A 14,186-nucleotide genomic window follows, 5' to 3' on the forward strand; every position below is an offset into this window, starting at 1 on the left:
ACAAGGCACTCATGGGCCTTTTAACCTTATCTGATGATGAAAAACCAGGAGAGTGCACATACTAGTAGTACAGATAAAGGCAAATGTATGACAATGAAAAATTTTAAAGACACCCAAATCTAGAAAATATCTGCATCAGCAGTGCATCTAAAGATCAAGGTTATCAGACATAAACAATTAAGGAAAGACACACCAATAATGCAAGTAATAATCAAGATTAAGAGATAAAAATAATTATACCTAAACTTAGGAAACAGACGCACCGGTAGTGCACGTAAAAGCAAGTCTTTCACAAACAAAACGAGTCAAATCAGAACAGAATAAATGTTTTACTCAGGCACATACTTATTACCGGGATACTGATCCACGTTAAGGGCCTCGGCCAAAACAATGGCCAGCAGCACAAGCCTAATTAGCTTAGGCAGGAACATCACACGTAGATCAGCTACCATCATCAGTTATTTTGCTCCCCAAATAGCAAAACTCCTTTACTACTTTAAGCGTCTCATTTCCTAATCTAATTCCCTCAGCATCACTCGACTTAATTCGACTACAAACATTATCCTCGGTTTGCTTTTGTTGATGTTCATCTTATATCCTCCGTTCAAGACACTGTCCATTCCGTTCAACTGCTCTTCCAAGTCCTTTGCTGTCTATGACAGAATTACAATGTCATCCGCGAACCTCAAAGTTTTTATTTCTTCTCCATGGATTTTAATACCTACTCCGAATTTTTCTTTTGTTTCCTTCACTGCTTGCTCAATATACAGATTGAATAACATCGGGGATAGGCTACAACCCTGTCTCACTCCCTTCCCAACCACTGCTTCCCTTTCATGTCCATCGACTCTTATAACTGCCATCTGGTTTCTGTACAAATTGTAAATAGCTTTTCGCTCCCTGTATTTTACCCCTGCCACCTTCAGAATTTGAAAGAGAGTATTCCAATCAACATTGTCAAAAGCTTTCTCTAAGTCTACAAATGCTAGGAACGTAGGTTTGCCATTCCTTAATGAGTCAGATATCATGGTGAATTTTCACGTCGTTTCCTTGTTTACGAGGGTACCCCTGCGAGAGTCACTAGAATTGATTAGTCAGAAGTTTGACGAGAAGGCCACTGAACGTTTTAGGCATGTCTTGACTTCCACGTATTTTCTTTTTAATGGAGAATACTACGAATAAACGGAGGGAGTCGCCATGGGTAGCCCACTCTCACCGGTGGTAGCGAATTTGTACATGGAGAACTTCGAGGAGGAAGCCCTGTCGTCATCCGTATGGAAACCTACTTGCTTTTTCCGTTACGTGGACGACACGTTCGTCATCTGGCCACATGGTATGGATAAACTCCTTGACTTCCTTACACATCTAAACTCCATACACCCCAACATCAAATTCACTATGGAGACTGAAACGGAGGGTAAATTACCTTTCCTTGACGTCTTGGTCAAGAGAAGGGCTGACGGCACCCTAGGTCATGGGGTGTATCGGAAGACATCGCACACTGATCTGTATTTGCACGACAGCTGCCACCACCCTTCACAGAGGAATGGGGTACTTAAAACTCTAGTACATAGGGCGCGCACTATCTCTGACGCAGATAGTCTACCCCAGAAATTGGAACATCTGAGAACTGTATTTCGAAAAAATGGGTACTCAGAGTGGCAGATTCAACGTGCTCTCCGCTCAACCACTGCAGCACAACCTGTTGAGATGGATGAAGTCACGAGGGAGGAGGTAGGCATTGCATTTATTCCATACACAGGCGCACTCCCGGTGAAAATCGCCCGCATTCTGAAGAAACACCGGGTCGGAACTGCGTTTTGTCCTCCAAATAAAACTCGTGCACTGGTGGGGAGCGCCAAAGATGACCTCGGTTTGAGGAAGGCCGGCGTGTACCAGATTCCGTGTCAATGTGGCATGTCGTATATTGGTCAGACGATGCGTACCGTCGAGGATCGATGCCGTGAACACCAGAGGCACACTCGACTGATGTATCCGAGCAAGTCGGCGGTCGCTGAACATTGTTTGTCGGAAAATCACGCCATGGAGTATGACCGCACGAGGATTCTGGTACAGACGTCGAGATACTGGGACAGCGTTCTTAGAGAGGCCATCGAAATTCGCACCAATGACGACCTCATAAACCGTGACTGTGGCTATAATCTTAGCAAGGCTTGGGAACCAGCGATTGGGTTAATCAAGGTTAAATCGAGCAAACGTATAGTTGTGATGACCACGGCGGACAGAGCCATCACACCGACGTCATCTCAGACGCCGTCGCAATCTGTTCCACCGCGCGACCGTGGCGCGGGGCGCGGACGGCGGAGGGAGCGCGCCGCGGGCGGAGGGTATTTAAATCGGCCGCCGCCGCGATCGAACCCAGTTCCCTCTGAGCAGCCATAGCGTACGGATCTCCGTGCGGCACGTTCACAGGAGCTCAGTCCGTCAGTTCACCTGATGATGGTGACATATATGATCGCCGAAATATTGTGCCCGGTGGCCACTATAGACCGGCAGCACACCCGTGGATATTTTGACTATCAAATACGCCGGGAGAAACTCAAGAATCACAGTTATTATATTCTTCTTGAAGTCTGAGGGTATTTCACCTGTCTCATACATCTTGCTCACCAGATGGTAGAGTTTTGTTAGGCCTGGCTCTCCCAAGGCTATCAGTAGTTCCAATGGAACGTTGTCTACTCCCGGGGCCTTGTTTCGACTTTGGTCTTTCAGTGCTCTATCAAAATCTTCACGCAGTATTGTATCTCCCATCTCATCTTCATCTACATCCTCTTCCATTTCCATAATATTGTCCTCAAGTACATCGCCCTTGTATAGACACTCTATATCAGGGGCGGGCAAACGTTGCACGCGGCTCATGAGCGCACAGCGCTGCATGTGTGCTGCTCGCGTGCAGGCGACAGCCGGCAGGTTGCGGCAGTGTAGTACCAGGCTAAGCTGCGGACGTTGATGCGAAGCGAGCACTATGTAGTGAACGTTGTATTTCAAGAAACGGAGAAGTGGAGATTTGCTATCTTTTAAAAAGTAATGGGAGAATCATTTTTTCTTTGTGCAAAAACGTGAAAATTCGAAATGTTTAATATGTGGCAGCATTCTCGCTGGTCAACGGAAGTTTAGTATTGAAGTCCATTATAATAAATTTCACAAGGACGAGTACAATTTATTTCGGATTCTAAGCGGATGGGTAATTGACTGAGCTTAAGAAGAGCGATCTGACGATACCAGATGAATCTGTCGTAGTTGGCCGGCCGTAGTGGCGGAGAGGTTCTAGGCACTACAGTCTGGAACCGCACAACCGCTATGGTCGCAGGTTCGAATCCTGCCTCAGGCATGGATGTGTGTGATGTCCTTAGGTTAGTTAGGTTTAAGTAGTTCTAAGTTCTAGGGGACTGATGACCACAGCAGTTAAGCCCCATAGTGCTCAGAGCCATTTGAATTTGTCGTAGTTGCTGTTGTCACGAGAGATCTGCGACTTTCTCTCGTCAGTCTCTCATGTAACTGACTTAAAATTTTATGGAGCACTGTTTTCAAGTTTTCAGGACGACAACAATAATAGCCCAGTAGTATGTGCAAGTTATCAGACTGAGCTTAATATAGCGAGAGCTGGAAAACCATTTGCTTAATTAATAAGTCTTGGTTAAGAGCAAACATCAGTGATGAAAATTTACGTAACTGTTTGTGTTTGTCTGTATGTAGAAATTTTGTTCCAGATATTAAACGTATTGTAAACTCCACCTGTGATAATTAAATAAAACGTATCGTAGGTAATAGGTTACTCTTTCAAACCATGATTTCCTTCGAGCACTCCTACTAACCTTATTCATTCACTCAATAAAGCAAGCTAGGAAACAAAACGCATTACAGAGGAAGGAGCGGACAGAGGGTATGGTGGGGTTGGGAGATAAGCGGGTGGCCAGCTTGCCCCTGTGTGCACGCGGAACACCTGTTAACTGCACGCGTGCAAGTGCACCGCACATGTGCAGGATTCCTGCCCGCCCCTGCTCTATATACTCCTTCCACCTTTCTGCTTTCACTTTTTTGCTTAGAACTGGGTTTCCATCTGAGCTCTTGATATTCATACAAGTGGTTCTCTTTTCTCCTTTTCTCCAAAGATCTCTTTAATTTTCCTGTAGGCAGTATCTATCTTACCACTAGTGAGATAAGCCTCTACATCCTTACATTTGTTCGCTAGCCATCCCTGCTTAGCCATTTTGCACTTCCTGTCAATCTCATTTTTGAGACGTTTGTATTCCTTTTTGCCTGCTTCATTTACTGCATTTTTATATTTTCTCCTTTCATCAATTAAATTCAGTATCTCTTCTGTTATCCAAGGATTTCTACTAGCCCTTGTCTTTTTACCTACTTGATCCTCTGCTGCCTTCACTATTTCATCCCTCAAAGCTACCCATTCTTCTTCTACTGTATTTCTTTCCCCCATTCCTGTCAATTGTTCCCTTATGCTCTCCCCGAAACTCTGTACAACCTCTGGTTTAGTCAGTTTATTCAGGTCCCATCTCCTTAAATTCCCACCTTTTTGAAGTTTCTTCAGTTTTAATCTACAATTCATAAGCAACAGATTGTGGTCAGAGTCCATATCTGCCCCTGGAAATGTCTTACAATTTAATACCTGGTTCCTAAATCTCTGTCTTACCATTATATAATCTTTCTGAAACATGTCATGATATAATCTGTAGCAAATACTTCGGTGTAAAGAACTGAATTATATTCATAAAGATAGATCTTTCTAATTGTACGTAATGTAACATCTAATGGCTCACTTCTACCATTTAGGTTTTATACAACTATTTACTGGTTTGTATTAAAGCCACTTCTAACGCTGATTGAAACTGGCACCTCGACTTCTGGTTACAGTATTACTCGATCGGCATCTACATCTACATGGATACATACTCTGCAAATCACACTTAAGTGCCTGTCACGGAATTCATCGAACCATCTTCACAATAATTCTATATTATTCCAGTCTCGAGCAGCGCGCGGGAAAATCGAACACCTATATCTTTCCGTTCTGATTCCCCTTATTTTATTATGCTGAACGTTTCTCCCTCTGTAGGTCGGCGTCAACAAAATACTTTCGCATTCGGAGGAGTGAGTTGATGACTGAATTTTCGTGAAATCCTACATAACGTCCGTGACTCTCTCTCCCCTATTTCGCGACGATATAAAACATGCTGCTTTTCTCTGAACTTTCTCGATGTACTCCGTTCATCCTAGGTAGTAAGGATCCCAGACCCCGTAGCAATACCCCAAAAGAGGACGGTCAAGCGTAGTGTAGGCAGCGTCTTTAGTAGATGTGTTACATTTTCTGTTCTGCCAATAAAACGCAATTCCCCACAACATTTTCTATGCTTTCTTTCCAATTTAAATTGTCCATAATTGTCATACCAAGGTATTTAGTCGAACTTACGGCCTTTAGAGCAGAATGATTTATCATGTAACTGAAGTTAAATTGGTTCCTTTTAGCTCGCACATGGTTGAAATCACACTTTTCATTATTTAGTGTCAACTGCCAATTTCCAAATCATTCAGATATCTTTTGTAAATCGTTTTGAAATTAGTTTTGCTCTTCTGGTGAGTTTACTAGAAAATAAACGACAGCATCATCTGCAAATAATCTAAGACTGTTGCTTAGATTGTCTCCTACATCCTTTACATACACCGAAGTGCCTAAGAAACTAGTATAGGCATGCGTATTCACATACAGAGATATATAAACAGGCAGAATACCGAGCTGCGGTCAGCAACACATATATAAGACAAGTCTCTCGCGCAGTTGTTTGGTCGGCTCCTGCTGCTACAATGGCGAGGTAACGATGAAGTGGGGATTTTCCCGTACGACCGTTTCATGAATGTACCGTGAATATCAGAAATCCGGTAAAACATCAAATTTCCGACATAGCTACTGCCAGAAAAAGATCCTGTAAGAACGGAACCAATGACGACTGAGGAGAATCATTCAGCGTGACAGAAGCGTAACCCTTCCGCAAATTGCTGCAGATTTCAATGCTGGGCCATCAACAAGTGTCAGCGTGAGAGCCATACAACGAAACATCATCGATATAGGCTTTCGGAGGTCCACTCGTGACTGCACGACACAAAGCTTTACGCTTCGCCTGGACCCGCCAACACCGACATTGGACTATTGATGACTGGAAACATGTTGCCTGGTCAGACGAGTCCCGTTCCAAATTGCATCGAGCGGATGGACGTGTACGGGTATCGATGGAACCTCATGTATCCATGGACCCTGCATGTCTTCAGGGGACTGTTCAAGCTCGTGGGGGCTCTGCAATGGTGTGAGGCGTGTGCAGTTGTAAAGATGTGGGACCCCTGATACGTCTGTATACGACTCTGATAGGTGACTCGTACGTAAGAGCCCTGTCTGGTCACCTGCGTCAATTCATGTCTACTGTGCATTCCGACGGATTTGGATTATTCCAGGACGACAATGCGACACTCCACAGGTCCATAATTGTTACAGAATGGCTCCAGGGACACTGTTATGAATTTAAACACTTCCGCTGGCCACCAAATTCCCCAGACATGAACATTATTGAGCATGTCCGGGATGCCTTGCAACGTGCTGTTCAGAAGAGATCTCCACCTCCTCGTACTCTTACGGATTTATAGTCAGCCCTGCAGGATTCATGATGTCCATTCCGTCCAGCGGTACTTCAGACATAAGTCGAGCCCATGCCACGTTGTATTGCGGCACTCCTGCGTGCTCGCGAGGGCCTATACGATAATAGGCAGGTGTACCAGCTTCTTTGGCTCTTCAGTGTAGATAAGACAGCAAGGGGGCCTATAATACTACCTTAGGGCAGGCCACAAATCACTTTTGTTTTACTCGATGACTTTCCTTCAGTAATTACGAACTGTGACCTCTCTGACAAGAAATCGCGAATCCAGTCACAGAACTGAGACGATATTCCATAAGCGCGCAATTTCACTACAAGCCGCTTGCGTGGTACAGTGTTAAAAGCCTACTGAAAATCTAGAAATACGGAATGAATTTGAAATCCCTTGTCAATAGAACGTTATCTTCGAGGTAATTCATAATGTTCGAACACAATATATGTTCCAAAATCCTGCTGCATATCGATGTTAACAATATGTGCCTGTAATTTAGTGGATTACTTCTACCACCTTTCTTGAATATTGGCGTGACCTGTGCGACTTTCCACTCTTTGGGTACGGATCTTTCGTCGAGCGAGCGGTTGTACATGATTGTTAAGTCTGGAGCTATTGTATCAGCATACTCTGAAAGGAACCTAATTGGTATACAGTCTCGACCAGAAGACTTGCTATTATTAAGTGATTTTAGATGCTTCACAACTCCGAGGTTTATTTACTTCTAGGTTACTCATGTTGGTAGCTGTTCTTGATTCGAATTATGGAATATTTACTTCGTCTTCTTTGGTGACCGAATTTCAAAAGGCTTTGTTTAGTAACGTTGCTGTCGCAGCACTTTCGTCGATAGTATTTCCATTGCTACCGCGCTGTGAAGGTATAGACTGTGTCTTGCCGCTAGCGTACTTTACATGCGACCAGAATCTCTCTGGATTTTCTGCGAGGTTTCGAGATAAAGTTTCGTTGTGGAAACTATTATAAGCCTCTCGCATTGATGTACACCCTAAATTTCGAGCTTCTGTAAAAGGTCTCCGAGCTTGCAGATTTTTGGTTCGTTTAAATTTGGCATGCTTTTTTCGTTGTTTCTGCAACAGTGTTCTGGTTATTATTCAATATTATGCATTTATAATTTGTTAAGCATTGGCACTGTACACACTTTGCTGTATCTTAAACATTTTACGGCTTTTAATTCTGACCATATTAATTTCCTTCCCATTTAGTAGGTCCTGGTTCAGCCAGCCCAGTTAGCCGTGCCCTCTAACGCACTGCTTTCCGGTCGGGGAGGGCGTGCCGGTCCCCGGCAAGAATCCGCCCGGCGGATTAGTGTCGAGGTCCGGTGTGCCGGCCAATCTGTGGATGGGTTTTAAGGCGGTTTTCCATATGCCTCGGCGAATGCGGACTGTTCCCCTTATTAAGCCTCAGTTACACTATATCGGCCATTGCTTCGCAAACACTTTCTCCTCGTACGCGTACACAATAATTACTCTAACATGCAAACATTGACGTTGCACTTGTCTGGTGCGACAAGGCGGGGGGGCGGTACACTGGGGGCCAAACCGCACAATAATCCTGAGTTCTGTGTGGGGCGGCGGTGGGGTGAGTGTATTGCTGTAACATGTTGTGTGGTTGAGGCGGGGACGAAGCCCCTTCGTCGTTTCTAGTTCCCCAGTTCCATACAATACAATGTCCTAGTTTTGTATTACTTAACTAACAGCTTATGTTCGGTACATGGTTGTTACAGATTGAAGAATCTCCACATATTTCCTACACCTGATATGGTGTAAATCTAATAGAAGTTCGGTTAGTTACAATTCTTCACCTTATTATAGAGGCAGGACTTTGTAAAACTGCCATCTGGAAGTTAGTATTCACGTGTAGCGCTAACGCTACATATGTGGCCAGTTCTCTGACAGTCGTAATACAGCTACTTCCCTGTTTCTGCAGCTAGCATTTTGAGTGATATGCAGTATTGACACCCACGCATGGACTGTATGATAGTTACCACTATCGATCTCCTTGCACTTAAACCGAAGTGTGGCACAATGAGCACTGGAGGCACGAATAGCTAACGTTGTAAATTATGTAAACATGATGACCTACTTTAGGAAAAGGGTCTACCTTAATACCAGTTACCTAATGTGTTTTGGATGTCTTTATTTTTGTCCTCTCTACAAAATTTTTCAGTGTATACACGACAACAAGAGCGATTCAGATCAACAGATTACGACGATGTGTAACGCCAGGTGGCTGCTACAGACTGGATTAAGTAATAATTTTTATTGATACGTATCGTCGCATAAAAGTTAAAATACAAAATGATGATACTGTTTCCACTTCTTTCATGCAATTTTCTGTATTTGATGTCTGAAGGTGGGACGTCAGTGGGTTAAAAGTAGTTATCAATGAAGGACTTTTATTGATCTTGTCATAGGATTTTTGTCCACAGATTTTTATATAACAGATCGCCTGTCTTCTGATTTGACAATGCCAAATCGAATGATGTGAGTGGAGACTGATTACTTGCCAAAATGTGGCAAGAATGTTAAAATATATTGTCATACCCTCCATGACCTTGGTACCAAATGACATATTCTAGAAGGATAATCCAAGAAGTAACAGTGCATTTCAACTTTGAGGAATGGCCTGCGGGGTCTCCTTATTTATCAGCCACACAGCACGCCTGAGGTGCAATAGAAAAAGTTTCGCCCCAACCTCCAGTGTAATAGAAAAATTTTCGCCCCACCCTCCAGTCAGCGTCTTCAAGAACTGAGAAAGCAGTTCTTTCAGACGTAGCAAAACTTCTTAAAGATGATGTTAGGAGGATTTTTCCCTCCATGCCACGATGAATACTGTGTATTCGTCCCTGTGAGAATCACACATACTGATGCTGATGACGGACGTTACTTTCGATATAATGAAAATTTAATGGTTTGATGCCTGCTATGTGTTGAATATCTCTTCAAAGATAGAGAAATATGAGACTGCTGCTTCACGGTGTAAAATTTTACATTTACGTCAGTGTATGTTCCTAACCTTCGAGCATATTACAGTTATTAAGGTAATCGAAGTGTCTCAGTTGACACTGTCACGTAGGCTTCACCCGCGATTCAATAATTCTGTTCGTAATTGCCTGACGGTCTTGCACCATTGGCGGGGCTGACTGAAACAGCTTCTTCGAATAATTTTTTTGTTGTTGCAGGTCGCAGCATTGGCTCTGAGCTCTGCCAACGGTCTGCTGCTCAAGGGCGGCAAAGAGGCGGCGCACAGCAACGCCGCCCTTATGGAGCTGGTGCACGAAGCCCTGCAGCCCTTCGGAGCCACCAACGCCATCTCGCTGGTAAGTGTTGTCTGCATACAAAAATTATTGAAGCAATCCTACACGGGAGAAGGAAGCTGTGAGCAAAGATGGAACATCAGATAGTTCTACGGGTAAGGTTCATGGGTAGTTTTCAATTGCACTCACCGATCAACCTATACTGGGCCAGGTCTGAATCGTGTGAATGTCCGCGATGAGTGATTGCATAGTTTTTTGCTTTACATAGCTGACTATCAAATGAAGACCAGGGAAAAGTGTGAGAACAACTAACAGAGTTCAGCGCAAACACTCCACATGACACCAGTGGGGTCTGTCGGAGTTAATGTCTCGTTGTGACAACCGGTCATCGAGAGAGTCAAAGCCGTCACTCGAAAGAACCGGACGTCTAGGCCTAGAGTTTAACTCAAGAGCATTAGGGCACGTTCTGGCGATCTGTAGCAGTTTGTCAGCACTTCTCCTCCTTTGGCTCTGCATTTCTACTGACAAAGTTTTCTTCCGACACAAGGTTTCGAACTGACAAACTCTAGTTCAGGTGCGTTAGCAAACTCGGACAAAGAGACTGGTAAAATATTGCCTGACATATTATCAAGTTTTCATCACAGATATAAATTTTCAGTCTACTAACAGAAGTGCGAATAAAGTTAGAGCTACAGTAATTTCATGAAATATCGACGAGGCTTAAAACTATTGCTAACATCTTTTATTTGCAGGGATACCGTATCCTGATTTGCTGTAAAAAAGTAAACGTTATTTAGATTAACATTAATAGAATACAAATTAACTGAATTGAAGAAATTGATAGAACCAATCGTGATCAATTAAATGTAATTATATAGAATAATACCACTGAGATCCGCTCCGAAAAACTGCACCTATATTTTAATCAATATATCGTGGCAAATGAAAGTTTATGGCAGATCGTTAATCAAATCTGGATCTCCTTTTTATCGAGAGTAAGCACCTTAATCAATTAGATCATCCAAGCTTCGTTGCAAAATCTGCCCAAACATTAACACTTACGTTTTTCCTCCTATTATTTGAATTAACAGCCGTCCTCCCTAGGGGAGGTTCATTGAAACCTCTGCCAGGCACTTTATTGTGAATAGCAGAGAAATCACGATGATGTAGATGTAGGGGTTAGAATCACCAGAAGGTTAGATACTAACAGAGGGCAAATACATAAAAGTAATCATTTCCGCCGAAATAAGAAGATTGCGCACAATGAGCAAGAGATATGGGTTAAAGTCTTGTTTTGGTACAAATTTACATTTGTCATAACATAAGCATTATTCAGTTTCTGGATATAACGTCCGTCAGTATACGGCAGTAACACGTCAGTGCCTGAGCCAAGTGATTTTCAGTTGTATGAAACATTCTCGGTTCTCTTGACACGTCGAATCTAATCTCGACATTTCGGCGAAATCCTCCACCGTCTTCGTCAGAAACAACAGACCGTCATGGGTACTGTTGTTGTGACAGCTTGCGATTAATAAACGGCTTGAGACAGGTCGGCGTACGTCATCGTTATGTCATGCTGCCAGAAATTGTGTCCATGTCAGCAATCTCACGGGAAAAGCGCTCTTAGGAACGGAGAGAACTCACGGCATTTGTCTGTGACATTGTGTCACTTATTATTTAGTTTATCTGCATTCCCTTCGACGGTCCGCCTACGTAGCTGGGAGGTTTGCGCGTCTAACTGCTTTCAGTTACCGGTATTGCTAGGGATTTTTCCTTCGTGGGAGAAAAGGAATGGGGTGCACTCAGCCTCGTGATGCTAGTTGAGAAGCTGCTTTATGTTACTGTGCCGTGACTCCAGCGTCCGGAAAGCTGACAACACGCGTCTCCACACGGCATTCACGTGACTCCGTATGGCACGAGATAACTCGGTGGACGGTTAGCATCGCACGTTTCACTGATGCTAACCGCGGAGTTACGTTTTATTTTCCTTTTTTTAGTCGTTTGTCAATAATTGCAGTGTAGGCTTCTGTAGCAGTGTTCTATTCTGCTCATCATGGATGAAAACGATATAAAAGAAAGAGAGGTCAATGTGCTAATATGTAGTCTGTTGCTGTGGCTACCCATCTAACTTAACGGACAGATCAAGTTCAGTAATGTCACATGCATGTCCCTCTGCATGAGAAAATACGGAGAGATTTGATGGACTTAAAACCTTCTGTCATTGATGTGATATTACTGTTAGTGAAAATTTCTTCCAGTACGAGAATTAAAGCTAACTACCAGTACTAAAGTGTGTTAACAACCTATCCAAAAAGGGAAATTGAATTTCGTAAGTAATGTATGCGTTACGGCGTAAGATACAACACGAAATACAGAAAACCGAACTTTTGTTGCATCTACCGGGTTCTCGGATAGTGTCTCAGTAATACAGGTACGTCATTATTGTTTGCACTATGCAATACCTGTTGGTATTGTTCAGCCGTGACGTTTACCGCCAGGTGTCGACGCGAGAGGAGATCAGCGACCTGCTGGCGATGGAGCGGCACATCGACCTGGTGATACCGCGGGGCTCCAGCGAGCTGGTACGCACCATCCAGGAGCAGAGCGGCCACATCCCCGTGCTGGGCCACGCCGAGGGCATCTGCCACGTCTACGTCGACAAGGACGCCGACTTGGAGCGCGCGCTCAAGATCGGTAAGCGGCCCAGCGCCGACGCCAGTTCACCTCACTCCGTACAAGTCTGCCGGCTTTCACGGCAGTTGTCATTGATGATAAAATCATCTGAGTCCTTAGACCGGTCGTGTTCCTCGCCAAACTTCTTCACAGTTCGACGTTTCAATCCCTCTGGTGGGAGTTTCTCCTAGATTCCATTGGTCTCCATCGATGACCGCCCATCCAGGGACAACATTGGAATCCTGAAGAAGATTTCGCCACAGGGATCGAAAAGTGAAACAGACGAGAAATACGATGCGTCGTAGTGACTCTTTATCATCCGTTCATTTTGTTCGTATTTGTCACGTTGTTCACCCAGGGTGTCTGTGAATTCTTGAAATATGACTGTGTTTATATCAGTCAACGGTCACACACACATACACACGCACACACACACACACACACACACACACACACACACACACACACACACACACGCGCGCGCACGCAAGCACACACACATACACACACAGACAGACAGACTTCTAGTACAAGCCTTGGGGATTTGCCATCGGCCAAGGAGCGCTGTGGGCTATTGACTATAACTGTAAAGTTGTAACCGATGTAGCCAATAATTCATCATCATCATCATCATCATCATTTAAGACTGATTATGTCTTTCAGCGTTCAGTCTGGAGCATAGTCCCCCTTATAAAATTCCTCCATGATCCCCTGTTCAGTGCTAACAATGGTGCCTCTTCTGATGTTAAGCCTATTACTTCAAAATCATTCTTAACCGAATCCAGGTACCTTCTCCTTGGTCTGCCCCGACTCCTCCTACCCTCTACTGCTGAACCTATGAGTCTCTTGGGTATCCTTGCTTCTCCCATGCGTGTAACATGACCCCACCATCTAAGCCTGTTCGTCCTGACTGCTACTTCTATAGAGTTCATTTCCAGTTTTTCTTTGATTTCCTCATTGTGGACACCCTCCTGCCATTGTTCCCATCTACTAGTACCTGCAATCATCCTAGCTACTTTCATATCCGTAACCTCAACCTTATTGATAAGGTAACCTGAATCCACCCAGCTTTCGCTCCCATACAACAAAGTTGGTCGAAAGACTGAACGGTGCACAGATAACTTAGTCTTGGTACTGACTTCCTTCTTGCAGAAGAGAGTAGATCGTAGCTGAGCACTCATTGCATTAGCTTTGCTATACGTCGCTTCCAGTTCTTTCACTATGTTGCCATCCTGTGAGAATATGCATCCTAAGTACTTGAAACCGTCCACCTGTTCTAACTTTGTTCCTCCTATTTGGCACTCAATCCGTTTATATCTCTTTCCCACTGACATTACTTTCATTTTGGAGATGCTAATCTTCATTCCATAGTCCTTACATTTCTGATCTAGCTCTGAAATATTACTTTGCAAACTTTCAATCGAATCTGCCATCACAACTAAGTCATCCGCATATGCAAGACTGCTTATTTTGTGTTCATATATCTTAATCCCACCAAGCCAGTCTATTGTTTTCAACAAATGATCCATAAATAATATGAACAACAGTGGAGACAGGTTGCAGCCTT

General features: G+C 43.8%; 1 protein-coding gene across 1 annotated transcript in view; it reads left to right on the forward strand.

The window, feature by feature from the left end:
* Positions 1 to 14,186, forward strand: part of LOC124548628 (delta-1-pyrroline-5-carboxylate synthase) — a 201,280-nt gene that overhangs the window by 142,281 nt on the left and 44,813 nt on the right. The window contains exons 10-11 of the mRNA XM_047125184.1: positions 9,872 to 10,009; positions 12,445 to 12,640. Coding sequence (XP_046981140.1) covers positions 9,872 to 10,009; positions 12,445 to 12,640 — 334 coding nt within the window. The remainder of the gene's footprint in view (positions 1 to 9,871; positions 10,010 to 12,444; positions 12,641 to 14,186) is intronic.

This window comes from Schistocerca americana, chromosome 1 (assembly GCF_021461395.2).
Source record: "Schistocerca americana isolate TAMUIC-IGC-003095 chromosome 1, iqSchAmer2.1, whole genome shotgun sequence".
Classification (NCBI taxonomy): domain Eukaryota; kingdom Metazoa; phylum Arthropoda; class Insecta; order Orthoptera; family Acrididae; genus Schistocerca; species Schistocerca americana.